The 24,729-nt window shown below is 44.5% G+C and overlaps 1 protein-coding gene across 1 annotated transcript in view; it reads right to left on the bottom strand.

Moving 5' to 3' along the window:
* Nucleotides 1-10,813, bottom strand: part of maml1 (mastermind-like transcriptional coactivator 1) — a 33,886-nt gene extending 23,073 nt beyond the window's left edge. The window contains exons 1-2 of the mRNA XM_063000868.1: nucleotides 10,258-10,813; nucleotides 1-245 (exon numbers count right to left, since the gene is read on the bottom strand). The exon at nucleotides 1-245 is cut by the window's left edge and continues 1,129 nt beyond it. Coding sequence (XP_062856938.1) covers nucleotides 1-245; nucleotides 10,258-10,620 — 608 coding nt within the window. The 5' untranslated portion in view covers nucleotides 10,621-10,813. The remainder of the gene's footprint in view (nucleotides 246-10,257) is intronic.
* Nucleotides 10,814-24,729: the final 13,916 nt, after the last annotated feature.

The following is a 24,729-nucleotide window of genomic DNA, read 5'->3' as shown; positions in this document are numbered from 1 at the left end:
ATTCCGTTCTGCTCCATGCCGCCCGGCGCCGCGCCGTTCAGCGCCAGCAGGTCGGCGTTGACCGGGTGCTTGGTGTCCAGTGGTGACGGCGGAGGCTTGGCGCCGTTCGATGCCCCGTTGAGACCCAAAGCGTCCTCCAGACATGACTTTTTGGATGGGGGATATCCATCGCTGAAACCGTTGACCTGGTCGCGCCCGAGAGGAGAGCCGGCGCTCTCTAGCTTCCTCTTCACCGTCTCCTGCAGCTGGAGGAGAGAAAGAAATGAGTCCATCAGTTCTAGTTTAATGTCAAACACGGTCATGGACGATTTAGTATCTCTAATTCACCTCACTTGCACGTCTTTGGACTGTGGGAGGAAACCGGAGCCCCCGGAGGAAACCCACACAGACACGGAAGGAACATGCAAGCTCCACACAGAAAGGACCCGGACCGTCCCACCTGGGGATCGAACCCAGGACCTTCTTGCTGTGAGGCGACGGTGCGACCCACCCACCCGTTTGAGCAATTGAGGGTTAAGGGCCTTGCTCAGGTGCCCGCCCAACAGTGGCAACTTGGCAGCAGTCGGGCCCGAATCAACTTGATTACTACATTTACATTATCGGCATTTTGCAGACGCTTTTATCCAAAGCGACTTACAATTATGACTGAACACGATCCTTGAGCAATTGAGGGTCAAGGGCCTTGTTTAGGGGCCCAACAAAGGCAACTTGGCACCAGTGGGAATCGGGAACCTTCTGATTACTAGTCCTGTACCTTAACCGCTGAGCTACCACATTTGCTTCGACACTGATCCAGTCTAAACCGGCAAAACACCGCATTTGGATCCCTTAAAATGCTCCTACTGAGGCGCCTTAACTCCGAGTGATGATCTGACTGAATGACCAGGGAGCGTCCGACGATTCCTGAGCGCCGAGGGCGATCCCAGCATTCAGTGCGGCACGACTTCTTTGCAAAAGGGAGACGAATATGATGCGGAGCAACCAACGGAGTTCTTTTTAAATGTAAATAAACTCTCATTGATGTTTAATTTGAATGAAGGTGCGATTATACACGTGACGTTTATTTGTAAACTCAGGCTCGTCACGAAGGGAGACGTTCGCCGGCGCGCTAGCGGGTCGTGCCGCCTCGGCAGTCGGTTTGAATGACCTGATGCTAACTGTGTTAGCTTAGTAAGCTAAACTGTGGAGACGTATTCGTCTTAGAATCCTCTCTACTGAGGCAGCTGACCAGGTAGGCGGCAGGCGGCAGGCAGCGAGGCAGCTCACTAGGATTTCTGACTCGGCTGCATCTGTTAGCCGAGTCGGTAGTTTCACGGTGGAGCGAGCTGAGCTAGAAGTTTACCGAACACCCTCCCTGATACTCAGCAAACACGCACCACCATCGAGACGGAGAGTCACCGCAGGGCGTCCCGGACTAGAAAAACAGGTTTCTTTACACTCGCTCTGCTCAGACGTACCCACGCTCACCGGCGACTCCTTTCTGCTCATCGTTCTAAAGATCTGCTCAGACTTTTCACAGAGCAGTTCTCTTAATCTCCCGGCTTTCCCTCCGGCTGCCTGCGCGACTCCCCCTCTTCACGAGCATCTCCACCGCAGGGCCGAGCCACATGATGCTAATTACCATGTGTATGGACGCACGGACCACAATAAAGGCGGCGCCGTGGCCGGCGAGGCTTTAAGGGAGCGTGCCGAATTCCGGGCCAGGCGCTGCTCGCTTCTGAAGCCCCTGTGGGCGCGACGGGGCCCGAGCGAGAGCGAGAGCGGCCGCCGGACCGGGCGCGCTGACCGCAGGGACGACCTTCGCCATCGCAGCTAACGGCGGCGCACCGGTGACGGGACTGTAAACGGCTAACGTGTAATTAGAAAATGAGAAACGCTCGCAGCGAGCGCTCGGACGTCTGGAAATAACTCCGAGGTTCTGTTATTAGGAGGGAAAGCGGCTCCACGTGGTGGAAACTCGATTCTCTGCGCTGGACTGGACTGAATAAAGGAGACTTATAATACATGATGAGGGTTATCATGTTTATTCTATAATTCCCATCCTGATTCAGCACAAGAGCGGCCGAGTAAGAGCGAACGGAGGCCGAGTCCTCAGCCGAGCAGACGATTTTTACTGAGTCATGGTGTAGAGGAGGGTGTCAGCGGTGCTGCTGCTGTACTGGCCTGGATTTACTCGCGTCTAGGAGATCTGCTGTACTGGTTTTACAGTTGGAATGTAAAGTGGGGCGCTCGGGTGGCACAGCTATCATGATATCAGCCGACCGGGCGTCTAGACAGACGTGATTGGCATGCTTGGATTGGATTCTTCGACACCGGTTTAGTCTAGACTGGCAAAACACCGGGTCTGGGTCCGTCCGTAAACCTCATGATCTCTCTACATAGATGCATTTTCCATCATCCTACACTCTTGAGAAGAGGGCGTGTCTAAATTCTTGGATTCCTTATAATGCTCCTACTGAGGCGCCTTAATTCTAACTAAATAACGAGGGAGCGTCCGACACTTGATGACTCGGTGAAAACGATCTGCTCTGCTAAGTACTCGGCCTCCGTCAGCTCTCACTCAGCCACTGTATACAGCAGGGGCGCTCGGGTGGCGCAGCAGTCTATTACGCTAGCACATCTATCATGATATCAGCCGGCCGGGGGTCTAGACAGACATGATTGGCATGAATTGACTCTCTGTTCAAGATATTCCTGCTCTGCGTGCAATGTTTCCTGATGGAACTGCACTTGCCGACACTGAGCAGGAAATATACCCTCCTCATACCCCATCAGGGATCCACAGCAGGGAAATCGAGAGAAAAGCAAGGGGGAAATGCATCAGTAAATAGAAATTTTTTTTTAAATACGTTTCAGGAAGCATTTTTATTGCTACACATCAATGCAGTGAGATGCAATTTTTATTTATTTGTTTAATAGGATCAGGGCTGCAACGATTATCGATAACGTCGACTATAAAAATTCGTCGACGTGGAATTTCATTGTCGGCGCGTCGTTATTATTGCAACGCACTAAAGGGACTGCAGGGGGCGCAGCATCGCTTCCATGGCGCAGCGGGGAGTTTATGAAGACAGAGAGGCAAAGATAGAGAGACCGAAACTTTCTAAAGTATTTCAGCCAAAATAACCCAAAGAAACGAGCTGGACGCAGACGCTACAGAGCAGAGTTATGGTTTCACACCAGCACTACGGTGAAACGCCAGCACCCTCAGTACTTGTCGGAAAACCATCTAAGAGTTCGCTGTTTTTCAGGTTTGTTAGCTAGCTAACGCATTAAGTGCAATAGTTAATCAGTCATTTATACGAGTAACGTTATATAACTTAACATTATAGCCTAACGTTACCCTGTCTCGTCTTCCATATTTTTTAAGCCTCCTCCACTTAATGATCGCTAGTTAGCTCAGCAGATAATTCAGTTAAGATATTTAACCTGTTATGGTTTAGTTGGCATAGCCGGTACACTATTTGTAATAAACTATGATACATAGTCTTCAGTTTGTGATCATTAATACAGCTTTCTCTTTTGCTCTTTCTATTAATAGCACTAAGCAGTGGAGTGTGGATGAGAAGAGAAGAGGGTCATGCTCCCCTCAGATGGCTGAGATCTTCACAGAGAGCATTCACATGTTTCTCAACCACATGTTATAAATGTTTTTGACTTCCAGAGTGATAACTTCTGAAACATAACAGCTTCTAATTCTGTCCAAAGCTTTCTTATTAAATTGAATTGTGTATTAATGTTTCAAATATATTTAATTAAACTATCAAGCTTAAGTTTCATATTCATGTTTCATGGGTCATTATTTTAATTTGATATTGGAACTTAAATAACATAACAGAGTTTTGTTTTGTTAAGGCAGAGATGGAGGGTATGACATAAATAATCGTTGACTAGTCGACTAATCGAAAAAATAATCGTCAGATTAGTCGACTACTAAAATAATCGTTAGTTGCAGCCCTAATTAGGATTTTAACGTCATGTTTTACACTTTGGTTATATTCATGACAGGAACGGTAGTTACTCATTACACAAGATTCATCAGTTCACAAGTTCAATGTCAAACACAGTCATGGACTATTTTGTATCTCCAATTCACCTCACTTGCACGTCTTTGGACTGTGGGAGGAAACCGGAGCTCCCGGAGGAAACCCACACATACCTGGTGAGAACATGCAAACTCCACAGAAAGAACCCGGACCGCCACACCTGGGGATCGAACCCAGGACCTTCTTGCTGTGAGGTGACAGTGCTACCCACTTAGTCAGCGAACATGCGCCCCACCTTGCGATGCAGGTTATTTATGTATTTATTTGGGATTTAATGCCATGCTTAACACAGTGTCATTTAAGGGCAGGACAGGTAATCCATTTTTATCTGGTCTTTATATTTTGGTGCCATTTTATATTTTCATTAACGCAGGTTCATGTAATTATACACGAGCTGAATATTTTGATTATCACGATGCCTCTTACAGGACATACTGAAGTAGTTTATGCCCAGGTTGACTAAGCAGCCTGTTAGAAAGCGCACTAACTTGACATACTGCTGAGCCATACCAGTAGAGGTTGTTGTTTATTGTGCAGAATTATTATCAATTTCAGCTAAAAGTTGGTAAACACGACAAGCTTGGGCGAATAAAAGCTGCTGAGACGGTAAACGACGCGCCGTTATCTCTAACCCAGTACAAATATTTCCTGTTCCAGTACGGTCACTCGCATTAACACACACACACACACACACACACACACACACACACAGCTATCCTGGGGGCAAAGGGAACAATGGTGAGTCAACTGTGTGGGCGACCAGGGGGAGGGGAGGCGTTTGGCTCGGGTCGTCCTAAAAGCCTTCTGGAGAGACTTCGTATTCAACACGCCGAGACTTTCACCACCGGTGCATGTGGTTAGAGAAAAACGAAACACACTGGCTGCCCTTCCTGACGCAAGCCTCTTCGTTTTATCTGGGTTTGGGACCAGCACATGAAACACACTGAAAACTGCAACTCCCAGTGGCTATGCCGGTCAGCCAACCACCCAAACGATCCAGTCATGTAGAGCGTGCAGACGCCCGACCGGCCGACGGCCCCGCCGAGATTCCAACCCTGAATCTCAACGTTAGCTGGCCGGCGTATTCGTACCGCCGCGCCACCGAAGCGTCCTACTAGTCTAACAGCATCGTTATACTTCAAACGTCATGCTGAACAGAGACGTACCAACTGAACAAAGCTGGACTTCTTCGTTTTTACCAAAGTCTCACATGGTCAGTCTGTCTATCGATCCCACTTAATCAAGACAGGAAAGTAGACGAATCGTAAACATCTGCTCAAAAAGTAAAGGCATATGAATAGCCGAGTACATAACGATATCACGAAATACATTGAGAAACCTGTTGTGCAAAGCAAACCCCAGTAGGAAACATTACGGCCTGGTTAGTAACACATGGTGTGTCCAGTCATTCAGTGCGGGTTGCGCTCGTCCTGTTGCGACACCGGTGCACTTTAGGGGAAGGAAGCTGCACTTCACGTTTTCAGCCGCCTACACGACTCGACTGCACGAGGGGAATCCGACTGGAGACACTGAACTTAGGAGCGCTCATCACTCTCCTTATACTCCGCCCGTTTTACCTTCATGAGCCAATGAAGGACGGACATTCAGAAACTTCCAAATAATTCTCTCTCGCTTCCCTGATCAAGACCCGGGTGCCCCATTCGGCAAGACCAGAAGTGGGCAATCAAATTTTCCAAGGGGCCACATAGGCAACCGGGACTGTTGTGGAGGGCCGGACCAATAGGGCGAACTCAATTCTGCTTCATATTAATTAGATCTCGTGATATTGCCTGAATTGTACGGTTCTGATGAGCTGTTACTGCTATGAGTCGACGTTACAATCAGAAAATGAGAAGCAGGCAGAGCGAAAACATCAACATTATTCCACTATTTATTTCATTTTCTTGAGAACAAATGTGAACAAAAGTGCTACTGATATTTTGTTTGTTTTCTTTTGTTCTCGTTGGATTGTTTCGTTTTGGAAATCACAAAGCTGGTCTTAACTGCTCCAGTCCTGAACGTGCACAACTTCATAAAAATTCTTTGCTGCTTTTGCAGTTTAGCTAGTGAAGCTTCAGGTGTGACGCTCCGCACCGGTCTCGTATTTCTGTGTTCAGTACCGTAACAGCGATTTAAATTGTGATCCTTAAACAGCTTTAGATCTGACTTCAGTAAATAAATACTCAGAAGTTCGTGTCTTGTTAAAACCCGACCATCTCCATCAATCGCACTCGGTTCTGTTCGCCGACACACAACGATGAAGCCGGATACAAACACACGCGTAAATCCATTTAAAGAAATAGCGGTCCTGACAAAATAGACACAATCCTGTTGTATCACGTGTGTGATGTACATTTATTTACGTCTGATTTTTAATTGCCTGGGCAGGACGGACGGACGACTCCAGAAAGCCTCGGGGTTGTGCCAAGCTGCTTCCGTTTCAAAATGACTGAGGACTAGGGCTGGGCGATTTTGCAAAAAAAAAAAAATCTCGATTATTTTAAAATTATAACCGATTCTCGATTACGATTTCTTTTTTTTTTGCATTGTAATTTAAAAGACCGCAGAAGTGCAAAAATAGTAACAGCACCACCGATAATTATCCTTTTAAGGGACTCAAACTTTATAACAGTAACAATATCACAATAATTAACAATAATTAAAACAAAATAGAAATCTGAATTATCTATATCCTTTATAAGAATAGCTCACAAACAACTCACTTTAAATAATGTGCAGCAGAACCTCCTCACATTAGGAAAATAATACACTGGGGGGGCAAGTTCTGCTTCTAACAATATAGACTACAATTCCCATGCTCCCACGGACTCTCACGTGACTATCACATGCCCCCGGTCAGCCAATCCTGATCGGAGTTGTGATTCAGTTCGGCGGTGTTTGATTCAGTGAATCTTATTCGAACTCTGTTTGTGTCTCGTTTTGCCGATCGTGTTTGCGCTCCTCAGTTCTGAATCTAACCGTTAGCGTGTATAATCCTTGTTGTCTTCCGTTCACTGTTTTAGTTTATCCTCTGCTTTTGCCCTTTTAATATTAAACTTTCCCCGATTTATATTCCGCTGGCGTCTGGTCAGTTTCTGCTTCGTGACATGCTGGTATTTTAATTAAAATATAAAGTATACAAACAATCGCGATTGTCACATTTCTAACATCGGGTGAAACCGTTCATGCGAATTAATCGTGAAAATCGCCCAGCCCTACTGAGGACTCAGATATTGTTTTATATTAGGGATGCATCGATACCATTTTTTCCCAACCGAGTACAAGTACATGCATTTTTGTACTTGCCGATAACGATACCTATTTAGAATACCGTTTTTTTTTTTTAAACAAAAACACACGTGAGAAGTGACGAGAAGTTTAATGAGACCACGTCCAAAAATGCACGTCAACAAGTAGCGAGAGATCGAAGCGTTTGTGCGCTGACGTGATGAAATCAAGGAGGAAAAATAAATGAATCTGAGTGGATCTGGCAACACGAGCAGCACGGATCGTTCTGTAATGAGTTGGAGGTTAATAAATATTTTTGCAATGTTGGTGTTTTGTTGTTATGTTTTGTAGAGAACGATCAGGTCAGAAATACTGTAAAACGTGTGTGTGTGTGCTGATGTATTCTGATATAAACTATATTATCCCCCTGTCCCACCTGTTTACACTCCTCTCCTGCGTTCTCATTGGCTGTTCGACATGTCACTCATTCCCAGTCGCACATCTGAGATCAGATATCTGACGTGCTAGAAAACTCGAGCGCTCCGCAGCGAACGCCGAGTCGCTCCCGAGCCGGCAGATCTAGCGCCGACCGGTCGCCGAGCGGAAATCAGGGCAAGAATCGTGTAGTGTGGACCGGGCATAACGCAGCGACGTGCACTAGGCTCACGGTATCGGATGTTCAGTATCGGAGCCTCGTTTGCGAGTACGAGTACGAGTTAATGAGCGCGGTATCGGTACTCGTGCATCTCTATTTTATATCCTTTAAATCTGGATTTCCCTAGAATCACGAAGGCAACGCAGGTCCTCTGATTCCGGCCTGTTCATTATTCCTAAACACAGTACCAGGTTTCACCCTCACTTTCTGAAATTCGAACCTCTACATCTCTCTGCACTCTCAGAGCTCAGCTAAAACCTCTATTCTAAACACTTTCACTCTGTTACACTAACTTCACTGCCGTTTAACTGCTCAGATTTCATACGACACGCAAATAAAAAAAATCGCTCACTCACTCACTTTCTTAACCGCTTATCCAATCAGGGTCATGGGGGGGTGCTGGAGCCTATCCCAGCTTTTTAATGGGCGCAAGGCACACAGTAACACCCTCCATTCACCTATAGGGCAATTCAGTGTCTCCAATGAACCCGACTGCATGTTTTGGGACTGTGGGAGGAAACCGGAGCTCCCGGAGGAAACCCACGCGGACACGGAGAACATATTTAACAGGAAACGGTCCATGACGCGATTTACACGGTTGTAAATTATGTAGGGCCTTAACTATGGGTGTTGTTGCACCCACTCACTGGAATTCGCTCCTCTCATCTATTCGCTCCTCTACGTCTCTTTGCACTTTCAAAGCTCAGCTAAAAACGTAATCTACTCTACTCACTAACGGCTTTTGTTCGTCGTTTGTTCGTTTATTAGGATTTTAACGTCATGTTTTACACTTTGGTTACATCCATGACAGGGACGGTCGTTACTCATTACACGAGGTTATATCGAACACAGTCATGGACAATTTTGTATCTCCAATTCACCTCACTTGCACGTCTTTGGACCGTGGGAGGAAACCGGAGCACCCGGAGGAAACCCACACAGACAAAAAACGAACGTGCAAACCCCACACAGGAAGGACCCGGACCGCCCCACCCGGGGATCGAACCCAGGACCTTCTTGCTGTGAGGTGACAGTGCTATACCTCTTCTGTGAATACTTTCACTCTCTCTAGTGGCTTTTGTTTTGAAAAGAGTCGTTGGGTTTGTGAAGGGGGGGGCAAACAATTTTAACGTATTACTATTATTATTATTAACACACCCCAGACAGAAAGGCGATCCACATTGGAGACGTCTGACCGATAGGACTGCTTGGGATTCAAACTTCAGACCCCAGCGCGAGTGGGCTAGTGTTATTTACCTGTGTGCCACACGAGCGCCCCTTTTCCAAATGATGTCCAATCATTTCAGATTGCAACTAGTCACATCTCGGGGACAATCAAAGCGAACAGAAAACAAGTTGACAGTCGCAGCGAAGGTCCGAAAACGTTTGATTTTCAAGTCATTTTTAAAGAAATACTCCTCATTCTGAGTGCAGGTCGGTGCCCCCACGGACCGGTTTCATATTAAATATCATTTCACGGACGTGTCATACGTGTCAAGAGGAGCGGACGGATGTTATTAGAAGAGAATCTGCCTGGTGGTTTTACTGAGATACTGAGATACTAAAGCAAAGGTTTGGGATAGTGTGTGTGTGTGTGTGTGTGTGTGTGTGTGTGTGTGTGTGTGTGTGTGTAATAAAAACACTGTTTTTGTTGTTTCACTGTGTGCTTGTGTAAAAATGCCTCTTTAGTGTGGGCAGTTGTAGCCTAGTGATTGGGGTGCTGGACTGGTGAGCAGAAGGACGCTGGTTCAGACCCCAACACTGTCGGGTTGCCACTTGAGCGGGGCCCCTGACCCTCGATTGCTTAGACTGTGTTTTGTTTGTTTGTTTGTTTGGGTTTACTGCCATTCTAGCTCAGTTAGGCTCTGTACATGGCATTGGAGGTGGGTTCGAAACCAAGTTTAAGCTAAGTGAAAGTTAATGTACTATATTTGGCTTTTAATCTTTAGGTAATTAAAAAAATTTAGGATTTTTTGCGTACAAAGAGGTCTTTTATATTTGTGTCTCTGTATAATATTTTTCCGGTATCTTCGATGGCTTGGCGTTCTGTCAGGATATGTTTTATTGACAATTGTGATCCACAGTACTGGCAGTTTGCTTAGACTGTGTACTGTATTAGAAGCGTCTGCTAAATGCCGAAAATGTAAACGTACATGGTTGGGGACCACTAAATTGCATCCATTCGAAATTAAATCCACAACACAAACTGCATAAAAGTCATAACACAAGAATTCACAATATTTTAAAGAAGCCACATGCCAGCCCCTCCAGGAGCAGCGATGCTAAATGGATCATTTATGTTTAACTATTTTAGTATCAGTCACTTACCGCAATCAGAGTGCTGTTCCGGCTCTGCTCGCCCGGTGCGCTGCCTCCTCCTCCTCCTCCTCCTCCTCCTCCTCCTCCTCCTCCAGCACCCTCCGCGGACTCGGCACCCCCGGTTCCTGCGCCCCTCTGCGCCGCCTGGTCGCTGACCGCCGTCGGCTGCCGGTGCTTGTTGGAGCGCTTGGCTTTGTTCTGCAGGCAGCGCTGGTGCAGGGCGATGGTCTGCTGGCGGTCCTGTTCCAGACGGTCCATGGCCGTGCCTTCGTAGCGGTTCTCGCAGCTGTTGTGATGCCGCCGGAAGAGCTCGATGCGCCTCCGGAGCCGCTCCATCACCGCGCTGTGCCGCGGCACCACGAAGTCCGCCATCGGTACCCGCGCCGCCGAGGGAAAGGGGTTCTCTCCGAGCGTGCGCGAGTTAACGCCGATCCGGTCGGTCTGATTTCAGCGCGCGAGTAACACGGACACCCCTTTCACAAAGCGAACACGGCCACTTCCATTTCCGTTAAGGTCTGCGCGATAGAAATTAAAGAATCCAACATAGTCTAGGCGAACGTCGAAAGTCAGAATGAGTCACGAAGATCCGACACAACTTGGAACAAGAGCAATAAAATTGCTCAAGGCCAGAGGTGTTGCATCCAGGGCATCGTCATAAAAAAAACACAAACAAAGCATCCACGAGAAACGTAAATAAAAACGTGTCTAAAAAAAAAAAAGAGCGATCTAGGTGACGGCTGGATTTTCGGCCTATTTAAATGGTTAAATCCACCATATGCACAACTATGGTGTACAAGAACAACAAACAACTTCAACCCGATTGCATTTTGATTCACCGTAGGTGCAACTTCACATCCAGGTCAAAGAAAACTGTCCATGTAAAAGCTACAGGCTTGTGGATACAGGAAAATACACCCACTGACTCTCTAAACCAACCCAAAAAAGAACTATGGCGCATCAAAATGAACCTTAGGTCACAGTTCAGGCACAAATGAGCACTGCGAAGGTGTGAATCTCACCCACAATTTGACACTTTTAATACAAAAAGCAATTTAAAACAAGTGTTGTGATGCACTATTTTATTCCTGGGTATGAAAAACTATCCGTAAACATTTATCTTCTATCTATAAGAATCCACCAGTGAGAATTTACTATGGGTTTAGAAACAGCAAGGAATTCACCCTTCATCAGTCAAGGGTTTGAGGAGGGAAAAGCAACTACAGGCACATAAAATACAAAATGAATCGGTGTTTAGACTCTTAGACTCTGTCTTGATTTGTAAACGTGCGATTCTGTGCATTCAACCAAATCCACCATCCAACCAGTACGAAAGCATAAAACAAGCCTGTACACCAACCAGAAACAGAACTGAATCACTCGGTCACTGAAAGTCTCAAATGATCGTTTTTGATGGCAGAAGAGATTCACCAACTATCAGTCAAAGGTTTGAGGAGGGGAAACCAACGACGAGCACATAAAATTACATAAAAACTACAACCGGTCCAGAGCAGCCGCTGGTGTTTAGACTAGAAAAGCCGAACAATCTTGGTTAGACACTGATGAGTTTGTGCCTTGGAAGTATTCACCATCCAACCACTGCGAAACCATAAAACAAGCACCTAAAAGGTCTCAAGTGTTGGTTTTTGAGACCAGAAAACAAGGCACCTCCAATCAAGAACAGCAATCCCAGTTAGGATCTAAAGAGGATCTCCAGGATGTACACACACACAAAAAACAGATCAATTTAAGGCTTGGGAAGCAAACTACATACAGTATGGGATGCAAAATAACAAGGATAGGATGGAATCTAAATAATAAACGTGGATGCAAACACACCAGATATCGATGCAGATTCCTAATGAGGAGCCACTTGGTCTCGTCTCGTTCACAAACACAAAAGTGACCCTGGAGGCAAACAGAATGTGCCAATATTTAACCAAAAAACAACTGATTTTTTTAAATTTTAACAGTACAAGAGGTGCAAACCGAGCAGACTGAAGTTTCTCCCTCAGCAACAAGTTCTTGATGTCGCTGCTGCTCCTGGTGAGAAGCCACTCACTCACTGTGGCTCCCAAACTTTCAAACGAAGACTTTTCCTGTCTTTAAACACACAAAACAGGACAAATCAGGTGATTCCGAAGAGCTAAGGGCTTCTCCGAGCGGTCCTGGGTGGTTAGGTCGAATCCCGGCGGCTGGTGCGATTGTAACAATGGGTCTAAATGCTAACAGCTGATCGGTGTAACTGTAGTTAGCACAAGTGCTAACTCCTCTCAAAACAAAGCCCGATTTATTACCCGACCTCCAGCCGCAACCCGCCCGAAAAGTTACTCACGGTCCCGAGCGCGGACTCCCAGCTCCGGCCTGGTGAACACCGTGTGAACAGGCGGCCGCGGCGCTGGGCTGAAGTCTCGGTGCGTCTCTATTGTTTTGCAGCGCAGCAGCAGCAGTTCTGCTCCGACGCCATCTTGTACAACTTTTCGTTTTACCTCTCCTCCACAGCGTCACCCGCACCAGCGTTAGTCCCGCCCACTGGGTGATGGACAGCCCGAAGAGCCAATCAGAACCTCACGTTCCAGTGACGTCGCGCTGGAAAGAGAGAAAAAACATTCCATTATGGTAGTAGGAAATGCTTGTGCGATAGTCACGCACTTTTCCACTCAGGCTCACCGTCAATGATCAACTTTTGTTTGTTTGTTTTTTTTACTTCGTTTTAATGTCCCGAATTATGTTCGAGCGACGGATATAGATTCACGTTACTCATTTATCTGGAGAAACCTCTTTGGCCTGGTCAGGGTCGCGCTGGATCTGGAGCGCAGCCTGTTGTTGTTGTTGTGGTCGTAGTGGTGGAGACACACCCTGAAGAGAGCACCAACTATTAGAGCCCAGTATTACACTAAATTCATTAAAAAAGGTGCCCCCTGGCACCAATCTACACCCACTACTCACTAGATAGATAGATAGATAGATAGATAGATAGATAGATAGATAGATAGATAGATAGATAGATAGACAGACAGATAGACAGACAAATGATAGATAGACATATATAGACAGATAGATAGACAGACAGATATATAGACAGATAGATAGATAGATAGACAAATGATAGATAGACAGACAAATGATAGACAGATAAACAGACAGACACATGATAGATAGACATATATAGACAGACAGATAGATGATAGATAGATAGATAGATAGATAGATAGATAGATAGACAAATGATAGATAGACAGACAGATATATAGACAGACAGATAGATAGACAGACAAATGATAGATAGACATACAGTGTATCACAAAAGTGAGTACACCCCTCACATTTCTGCAGATATTTAAGTATATCTTTTCATGGGACAACACTGACAAAATGACACTTTGACACAATGAAAAGTAGTCTGTGTGCAGCTTATATAACAGTGTAAATTTATTCTTCCCTCAAAATAACTCAATATACAGCCGTTAATGTCTAAACCACCGGCAACAAAAGTGAGTACACCCCTTAGTGAAAGTTCTTGAAGTGTCAATATTTTGTGTGGCCATCATTATTTCCCAGAACTGCCTTAACTCTCCTGGGCATGGAGTTTACCAGAGCTTCACAGGTTGCCACTGGAATGCTTTTCCACTCCTCCATGACGACATCACGGAGCTGGCGGATATTCGAGACTTTGCGCTCCTCCACCTTCCGCTTGAGGATGCCCCAAAGATGTTCTATTGGGTTTAGGTCTGGAGACATGCTTGGCCAGTCCATCACCTTTACCCTCAGCCTCTTCAATAAAGCAGTGGTCGTCTTAGAGGTGTGTTTGGGGTCATTATCATGCTGGAACACTGCCCTGCGACCCAGTTTCCGGAGGGAGGGGATCATGCTCTGCTTCAGTATTTCACAGTACATATTGGAGTTCATGTGTCCCTCAATGAAATGTAACTCCCCAACACCTGCTGCACTCATGCAGCCCCAGACCATGGCATTCCCACCACCATGCTTGACTGTAGGCATGACACACTTATCTTTGTACTCCTCACCTGATTGCCGCCACACATGCTTGAGACCATCTGAACCAAACAAATGAATCTTGGTCTCATCAGACCATAGGACATGGTTCCAGTAATCCATGTCCTTTGTTGACATGTCTTCAGCAAACTGTTTGCGGGCTTTCTTGTGTAGAGACTTCAGAAGAGGCTTCCTTCTGGGGTGACAGCCATGAAGACCAATTTGATGTAGTGTGCGGCGTATGGTCTGAGCACTGACAGGCTGACCCCCCACCTTTTCAATCTCTGCAGCAATGCTGACAGCACTCCTGCGCCCATCTTTTAAAGACAGCAGTTGGATGTGACGCTGAGCACGTGCACTCAGCTTCTTTGGACGACCAACACGAGGTCTGTTCTGAGTGGACCCTGCTCTTTTAAAACGCTGGATGATCTTGGCCACTGTGCTGCAGCCCAGTTTCAGGGTGTTGGCAATCTTCTTGTAGCCTTGGCCATCTTCATGTAGCGCAACAATTCGTCTTTTAGGATCCTCAGAGAGTTCTTTGCCATGAGGTGCCATGTTGGAACTTTCAGTGACCAGTATGAGAGAGTGTGAGAGCTGTACTACTAAATTGAACACACCTGCTCCCTATGCACACCTGAGACCTAGTAACACTAACAAATCACATGACATTTTGGAGGGAAAATGACAAGCAGTGCTCAATTTGGACATTTAGGGGTGTAGTCTCTTAGGGGTGTACTCACTTTTGTTGCCGGTGGTTTAGACATTAATGGCTGTATATTGAGTTATTTTGAGGGAAGAATAAATTTACACTGTTATATAAGCTGCACACAGACTACTTTTCATTGTGTCAAAGTGTCATTTTGTCAGTGTTGTCCCATGAAAAGATATACTTAAATATCTGCAGAAATGTGAGGGGTGTACTCACTTTTGTGATACACTGTATATAGACAGATAGATAGATAGATAGATAGATAGATAGATAGATAGATAGATAGATAGATAGATAGACAAATGATAGATAGACAGACAGACAGACAGATAGATAGACAAATGATAGATAGACAGACAGATAGATAGACAGACAAATGATAGATAGACATATATAGACAGATAGATAGATAGATAGATAGATAGATAGACAAATGATAGATAGACAGACAGACAGACAGACAGATAGATAGATAGACAAATGATATATAGACAGATAGATAGATAGATAGATAGATAGATAGATAGATAGATAGATAGATAGATAGATAGATAGATAGATAGATAGACAAATGATAGATAGACAGACAGATAGACAGACAGACAGACAGACAGACAGATAGATAGATAGACAAATGATATATAGACAGACAGATAGACAGACAGATAGATAGATAGATAGATAGATAGATAGATAGATAGATAGATAGATAGATAGATAGATAGATAGATAGATAGATACATAGATACATAGATACATAGATACATACATACAGTGGGGCCAAAAAGTATTTAGTCAGCCACTGATTGTGCAAGTTCTTTTCATCATAGCTACACTTCAACTATGAGAGACAAAATGAGAAAAAAAAATCCAGGAAATCACATTGTAGGATTTTTAAAGAATTTATTTGTAAATTATGGTGGAAAATAAGTATTTGGTCAATAACAAACAAGCAAGATTTCTGGCTCTCACAGACCTGTAACTTCTTCTTTAAGAAGCTCTTCTGTCCTCCACTCGTTACCTGTATTAATGGCACCTGTTTGACCTCGTTATCTGTATAAAAGACACCTGTCCACAGCCTCAAACAGTCAGACTCCAAACTCAACCATGGCCAAGACCACAGAGCTGTCGAAGGACACCAGGAAGAAAATTGTAGACCTGCACCAGGCTGGGAAGAGTGAATCTACAATAGGCAAGCAGGTTGGTGTGAATAAATCAACTGTGAGAGCAATTGTAAGAAAATGGAAGACATACAAGACCATTGATAATCTCCCTCGATCTGGGGCCCCACGCAAGATCTCATCCCGTGGGGTCAAAATGATCATGAGAACGGTGAGCAAAAATCCCAGAACTACACGGAGGGACCTGATGAATGACCTGCAGAGAGCTGGGACCAAAGTAACAAAGGCTACCATCAGTAACACACTACGCCGAGAGGGACTCAAATCCTGCAGTGCCAGGCGTGTCCCCCTGCTTAAGCCAGTACATGTCCAGGCCCGTCTGAAGTTTGCCAGAGAGCATATGGATGATCCAGAAGAGGATTGGGAGAATATCATGTGGTCAGATGAAACCAAAATGGAACTTTTTGGTAAAAACTCAACTCGTCGTGTTTGGAGGAAGAAGAAGAACCCAAGAACACCATACCTACTGTGAAGCATGGGGGTGGAAACATCATGCTTTGGGGCTGTTTTTCTGCAAAGGGGACAGGATGACTGATCCGTGTTAAGGGAAGAATGAACGGGGCCATGTATCGTGAGATTTTTAGCCAAAACCTCCTTCCATCAGTGAGAGCATTGAAGATGGAACGTGGCTGGGTCTTCCAGCATGACCATGATCCCAAACACACCGCTCGGGCAACGAAGGAGTGGCTCCGTAAAAAGCATTTCAAGGTCCTGGAGTGGCCTAGCCGGTCTCCAGACCTCAACCCCATAGAAAATTTGTGGAGGGAGTTGAAAGTCCGTGTTGCCCAGCGACAGCCCCAAAACATCACTGCTCTAGAGGAGATCTGCATGGAGGAATGGGCCAAAATACCAGCTACAGTGTGTGCAAACCTGGTTAAGACTTACAGGAAACGTTTGACCTCTGTCATTGCCAACAAAGGTTATGTTACAAAGTATTGAGTTGAACGTTTGTTATTGACCAAATACTTATTTTCCACCATAATTTACAAATAAATTCTTTAAAAATCCTACAATGTGATTTCCTGGATTTTTTTTCTCATTTTGTCTCTCATAGTTGAAGTGTAGCTATGATGAAAATTACAGACCTCTCTCATCTTTCTAAGTAGGAGAACCTGCACAATCAGTGGCTGACTAAATACTTTTTGGCCCCCACTGTATATACACCCTGGCTCCAATCTATACTTACTACATAGATAGATAGAGAGACAGACAGACAGACAGATAGAAAGATAGATGGACGGAGAGACAGATAGATAGATAAATTTATCTCTTTGGCCTGGTCAGGGTCACGCTGGATCTGGAACGCAGCCGGTTGTTTAGCTGTTGTTGTTGTGGTCGTAGTAGTGGAGACACACCCTAAAGAGAGCACCAACTGACTGCCCAGTATTACACACACATCACTTACACAATCCTAGTAGAGAACATACCAAACTCCTTACATCGACTAAACATTAAAGAAACAACATTTACAGCAGTTGTTTATTTGAAAAGCAAAAAGGTGGCAGCAGGGATTGAACCAGCAAACCTCTGATAATGAATAATAATCCAGTACCTGAACTGCTTAGCTACCATGTTTCATCAACAGAGGACTGAACCCAGGTCCTGGAGCTGTAGCACCCACACTACCTGCTCTGGCACTGTGCCATACAGTTTTAGATATATCATTACCCAAACTCCTTCTAACTTTTATTTACTTCGTTTTAATGTCCTGAATTATGTTCGAGCGACGGATATCGATTCGCGTTACTCATTTATCTGGAGAAACCTCTCTGGCCTGGTCAGGGTCGCGCTGGATCTGGAGCGTAGCCTGTTGTTGTTGTGGTCGTAGTGGTGGAGACACACCCTGAAGAGAGCACCAACTATTAGAGCCCAGTATTACACACTCATCCCTTATTAGTTACACAATCCTAGTTGCAATTTCGAATAGCCAAGTCATGTTGTTAGAGAACATACTGAACTCCTTAAATTGATTAAAGGTCAGGGAACAACATTTATAACAGTTGATGAAGCTACTTTGCTCACTCTGGTGTATTGTTGCGTGTGTGGTCTTGTTTGTGTGATCATGATCATGACTGAGTACAATAGGAGGAAAAGCATCTCTTGGATTCTCAGTGGAAGAGGAAACAGAAGTTGTTCTGATGTTCTGGCATCAGTTCTACCAGCCACATAAACCGAGCACCAGCGCACCTATTATATCTCTACATTAATACAGTGGTACCTTAAAAATGAGACATCCCCTAAACTAGAAAGCTTTGAAACTTGTTTCTACACTCACTGTCTATTTTATCAGCTCCACTTACCATATAGAAGCACTTTGTAGTTCTACAATTACTGACTGTAGTCCATCTGTTTCTCTGCATGCTTTGTTACCCCCCTTTCATGCTGTTCTTTAATGGTCAGGACCCCCACAGGACCCCCACAGAGCAGGTATTATTTAGGTGGTGGATCATTCTCAGCACTGCAGTGACACTGACATGGTGGTGGTGTGTTAGTGTGTGTTGTGCTGGTATGAGTGGATCAGACACAGCAGCGCTGCTGGAGTTTTTAAATACCTTGTCCACTCACTGTCCGCTCTATTAGACACTCCTACCTAGTTGGTTCACCTTGTAGATGTAAAGTCAGAGACGATCGCTCATCTATTGCTGCAGTTTGAGTCGATCATCTTCTAGATATTTTTGGTTGGTGGACTATTCTCAGTCCAGCAGTGACAGTGAGGTGTTTAAAAACTCCAGCAGCGCTGCTGTGTCTGATCCACTCATACCAGCAAAACACACACTAACACACCACCACCATGTCATTGTCACTGCAGTGCTGAGAATGATCCACCACCTAAATAATACCTGCTCTGTGGTGGTCCTGTGGGGGTCCTGACCATTGAAGAACAGCATGAAAGGGGGCTAACAAAGCATGCAGAGAAACAGATGGACTACAGTCAGTAATTGTAGAACTACAAAGTGCTTCTATATGGTAAGTGGAGCTGATAAAATGGACAGTGAGTGTAGAAACAAGGAGGTGGTTTTAATGTTATGGCTGATCGGTGTATGTGCGACCGCTGTTTTGTTCAGCACTCGGCAGTGATCCAGTGTTACAGCTCCACATGTATCTGTGTTTATGTGGATTTTCCTCCCTGTTTCACTTTTAAACTTGTGTTACAGCTCGAGGTAACACATTAACAGGTTTCCCAAACATCCTTATGTGTAAAAAATACCTTGAAACTCAACGTCTTTAAAACTCAACACCACTCCCAGAACCAACTGACGTCGAGTTTCAAGGTACCTCTGTAATAAACCAGTCATAAATGGACGTGTGAAATTCATTTTTGGTCACCGTTGCTGCTCGAGTGGTAACTACTACACGAGTCAGTGCACTGAAGCACCGCAGCTCAGGAGGTTTAAGCACGTCAGTCTCAGAGCTCAGCCCTCTCTGTCCGTCTTATATAATCCAGAACAAAATGATGCAACTTAAATGATCTAATTTTGTACAGCTCCCAAAAATAGCCGTGCCTCATGAGGCCTACACCATCAGAGCTCGAGTGCTTCCATCTCCTGCAGCTATTTTTAAATCCTTCAGGAAATCAAAGCGAGGGAAGTTTGTCATGTGATTGTTCTGTTCAGATCTCATCAGATCTCGTCTGTTTGTTCATTTTTACCAAACAGTTCATCCTGGTCAGGGTTTCGGTGGGTCCCAGGTTTTCTGGAAACACACCACAGACACGATGTGTTATCAGGTTGACCAAGGCGGCAGTCGAATGCAGCTTTTATTTGATTTGATTTTCTTTTGAATGTGCAATTATACGAGGGTTATTCAAAAAGTTTCCGCACTTTTTAAAACTATTTATTAAGAATTTCAAAAACCAATTTACATCACTTTTCTACCTATTGTCACCTTCTGATGCATTTTCACTCACTCTCACTCACTCGCTCACTTTCTTAACCGCTTATCCAATCCGGGTCGCGGGGGTGCTGGAGCCTCTCTGTAAAAAGTACATTGAGATCTTAGAGCAACATGTGCTGCCTTCAAGACGTCGTCTTTTCCAGGGACGTCCAGCATTTTTCAACAAGACGATGCAAAACCACCTGCTGCACTCGTTACAAAGGCAAGGAAGAAGAGGGTACGAGTACTGGACTGGCCTGCCTGCAGTCCTGTGGTGGACATATTCCTGTGGTGACAGCTCAGTTTATACTGAGGAAAACGATCTGGATCTGCTCTCTCTAAAGTCGTCTTCATCATCCAGTACCAGCTTGGATATGGATGAGGAACAGACTAACACAGAGCGGACCTTCACATCAGTGAATAAAGTCTACATCATGCATAGATCAGCGAGGCCAAAATCATCGTATGGCAAGCGTCGCACCTGCCCGGGATATGTTAAACATCCATCTACATATTCCTGCGGTGACGGCTCGGCTTTCCCTGATATGCTTTTCAAATAGCAAATTCTTCTGTAAATATTCATCTATTATAGCAAATAAAAATACCAAAAAAAGCTTGTTGTTTATCATTATTTTTAACGTTTAAGCTTATAAATACATACACATCACAGTGGCCCCCAAACTTACCACCCCACACACCACACCTCACACCTTAAATTTCACCACTTTAATATAAGAAAAGTGCTAACAGTGTACAGCATTGTGTATGTAACGGGGATCAGGGATGTATTCGATGTTGGGCTGATGGAACAAGTTCTAAATGTAGGACATCCGACTAAGCATAAAAGCCAGAGTAACTTTGCTAAAGCCAAATTGTTTTGGCCAGACGACTGCATTAGAATAACAGCAAGGACCCACCAACAGTGGTCCAAGGAGGGACGAGTCACAAACCACCGACAGGCTGTTGGACGGCCAAGAATCATAGACGCCAGAGGACATGAAGGCTGTGGAGACTGGTACAGACCAGAAGAACTACCAAGGCACAGATTGCAGATTTTAATCCTGGTGATGAGGCAAATGTGTCATAACACAGTGCAGCAAACCCTTCTGAGTATGGGACTGTGTAGTAGTAGACCGGTCAAAGCACCCATGCTAATCCCATTCACCATCGAAGCACGTACAATGGACATGCAGGCATCAGGGCCATGAAAGAAGATCGACTGGTCCAACAAATCCTGTTTTCATGCGGGCAAGATCATGCGGGCAGGAGTGCAAACTTTACTAATAGACGAGTCACCTCACAACATACGGAGGTTATAAGACCAGTCTAGGATTGAGATTAGAAGAATGAGGTTAAGCTTATTATTATTTTATACCCATCTTTACCAAGGGTGCCAATAATTCTATAATTAAATAAATAAATAGATCATCCATGCACTAACAGTACAAGATCACGTTATCAGTGATACCTGAGTTAACCTCATGTTACTAACAAGGCTTGTTTGCCGTTAGACTAGATTTTTTATTATTTCAATGTTAAAATACGTAGCTGTTTAAATTACTATCAAGTAATTATTGTAAAGATAAATTATAATATATAGAAAATAAAGATGAACTATAGATGTTATGGCGATGATTTAAAGTATTCAGTATTTATTTACATTTACATGCAGCATTTGGCAGATGCTTTTATCCAAAGTGACTTACAGTTATGACTGAATACATTTCAAGCAATTCAGGGTTAAGGGCCTTGCTCAGGGGCCCAACAGTGTCACTGTGGTGGTGGTGGGGCTTGAACTGGCAACCTTCTGATTACAAGTTCAGTAACTTAACCACTAAGCTACCACTGTCCCAGACCGTGACTTCAACCGCCATGGCCGCTATGCACGCTCACCACGCAAGACTCCATTTCTGAAGAAAAAGCATGTTGAAGCTCGTTTAAAGTTTGCTGCACAACATTTGGACATATAAAATACTGGGAGAATATAGTCTGGTCAGATGAGACCAAAATTGAACTCTTTGGATGTCATAGCACACACCATGTCTGGAGGAGAAAAGGAACTGCACATCACCCCAAAAACACCATACATACCAACAGTGAAGTTTGGAGGTGGGAACATCATGGTGGTCAACTGGTAGACTTCATGTAATTGAAGAAAGGATGAATGGAGAAATGTACCGAGACATTCTTGATAAGAATCTGCTGCCATCTACCAGGATGCTGAAGATGAAACGAGGGTGGACATTTCAGCAAGACAATGATCCCAAACACACAGCCAAGGAAACTCTCCAGGGGTTTCAAAGAAAGAAAATAAAGCTGCTATAAAGGCCCAGTCCATCACCTGACTTAAATCCAATTGAAAATCTATGGAAAGAACTGAAAATCAGAGTTCATAGAAGAGGCCCCGGAACTGTCATGATCTGAAGACAGTTTGTGTGGAAGAATGGGCCAAAATCACACCTGAACAATGCATGCGACTAGTTTCTCCATACAGAAGAGGCGTCTTGAAGCCGTCATTACCAACAAAGGCTTTTCTACTAAATATTAAATAAATGTAAGTAAGCGTGTTCAATACTTTTTCCCTGCGTCATTTTACTTTATTACACATAACTTAATTAATGGACTTATTTGTTTTGACTGCTTTATGTGTGTGGATTACTTGGGTTGTTACCAACATCTGGTGAAAATTTCATGTCAATAGTCCCATCAGAAATATATTTACTGAGAAAAATGTTGATGCGTTCAATACTTATTTTCCCCGCTGAATATATATATATATTTATACAACAGGTAGTTCCGACCTTACAATCTGATTGGTTGAGAAGCGTTCTAACCGTGCTGATATTGGTGATAACAGCACGGCCTTTTCACACCACAATGGTATTACTCCGCTGACGCGTTGCCAGTAACGACGAGCTTCATGCACACAAACGCGCACGCAGGCGACAGACTTTTTTTTTTCCTGATCGCGTTTTAAATCCGTTATCTGATACACAGTCTAGTGCACTATGTAGGGAACATTAATGTGTTTGTAATGCGAACAGTTAGCTTAATAGCCCAGTTAGCAGCTCCTAAGAGTTCTGTTATCACCCATAATCCTTTGGTGTGTGCGAGATGTTTTTTGTTTCTTTTTTTTTCTCTTCGGAGGTTCTTGACTTTTTCTTCTTCTTGTTCTTACCTCCCTGAAATGAGTTTTTGCAACTTGGGATGTCTGCTCTGTAGTGTTAAACTTTATATTGGTTGTGGAACTACTTTTTGGCGGAAGGAATTATCAATATTAAAGCATATTTATTATGAAATTCAGGGCTTCTTTGATTTATTTTCTTTATTTTGTAAAAACTGTTGTATAAAAGCAATAGAACACTCGAGGTCGTGTGTTACTGCGACCGAATCACAGCCGTGATGTTATTCACGATAACACACTCCCTCTCGTGTTCTATTGCTTAAATATATAAATTAATATCACAGCCTTTCTTGTTCAGTTTTTGTCTGTCTTCATATATGTGCTTTCAGTTTTATATTGATAAAGAGGGATAATCTTTGAAAGAAGCTCATAATAAAACTGGTCACCGGTCTGAATACAGCTGATTTTCAAAGATTACGCATCACCTGTAAAGGTTCAGGCATCAAATCTATAAAATCTCAACACACGAGACGTTTTGTTTTTCATCAAATCCATTTATTTTAGTTTTGTGAGTAACATGACGGATTTTTAACCCCCCGCCCCCCCAAAAAATTATCCAATCCAGCCCAACCTCCAACACCGATCCCTTCAACATACACTGGATGACTTTCAGTCTCACGTCTACACTGATACGGATCATCATCACTCCGTCGTTCTTCACATCTGATCCGGGATGGCAGAACAGAACATCGGCCGTGTGGAACGTATGGAAACGGTAACCAAGTTAAAACCTACAGGGGGACGAAATAAGAAAAAAAAGCAAGAGAAACTAAAGGCGGGAGCGGTACCGAGGTCTGGAGAGGATGCTAGTTCTGAGAGTAAAGGTAGGCTCCCCTCGGCGGCAGCAGTGCATCATGGGACTGGCTCTTTTTTTTTTTTTGTGCGAATGTGAATGAGATTTGCATCGGCGTGTTCGACTCCGTTAACTTAGAAAGTGCCAGCTTTTCAAAGCTTGGGGCAGAACTCGGGATTCTCACACCGTTCTCCGCAGTCGCGTCGGATGGCGTGTGGACGGCGGGGGGGGGCGGTGAGGAAGCCAGAGTACAAATACGACAAAGATCAAGGAGTCGAGGGCGCTACCAATGCTAGTGCAGGAGAGGTTAGGGCTCGCCCATATTAGTGCCATTTTTACGTGTTCGGGGTGAAATCGATCAGGGCGGAGCTTGATACGTTTACTCACGAGTGTGTCTGTGGGGAAAGATTAAGGTTTTCGATGCTGATGCTGCCAGCCGAGTAGGATACGGTGCCATAGAAACGGGAGAAGGGTGCCAAGTCACTCAGAAACATGAGCCGTAAGTCACCGAGCAGAGCGAAGCAGAGCGTCTCACAACCCCAACACCACGTTTATACAAATACTCTGGGTAGTTCTCTTCCTCTACACAAACACGGATCTAAAAGGTGTTTAACCCGCGACAAAATATTACTGCAATACAAACTCAGACATCAAATCAGTCCGTCGATCGAACGGGACAGCGATGTGTACGATTTAGTAAAAAAGTGAAAAAAAGACGAGCAAATAAAAGACATATTAGCAACAAAAC

This window comes from Trichomycterus rosablanca, chromosome 8, assembly GCF_030014385.1.
Source record: "Trichomycterus rosablanca isolate fTriRos1 chromosome 8, fTriRos1.hap1, whole genome shotgun sequence".
Classification (NCBI taxonomy): Eukaryota; Metazoa; Chordata; class Actinopteri; order Siluriformes; family Trichomycteridae; genus Trichomycterus; species Trichomycterus rosablanca.
Note: the sequence above shows the minus strand (reverse complement) of the source record. Positions and strands in the feature narration are given on the sequence as shown.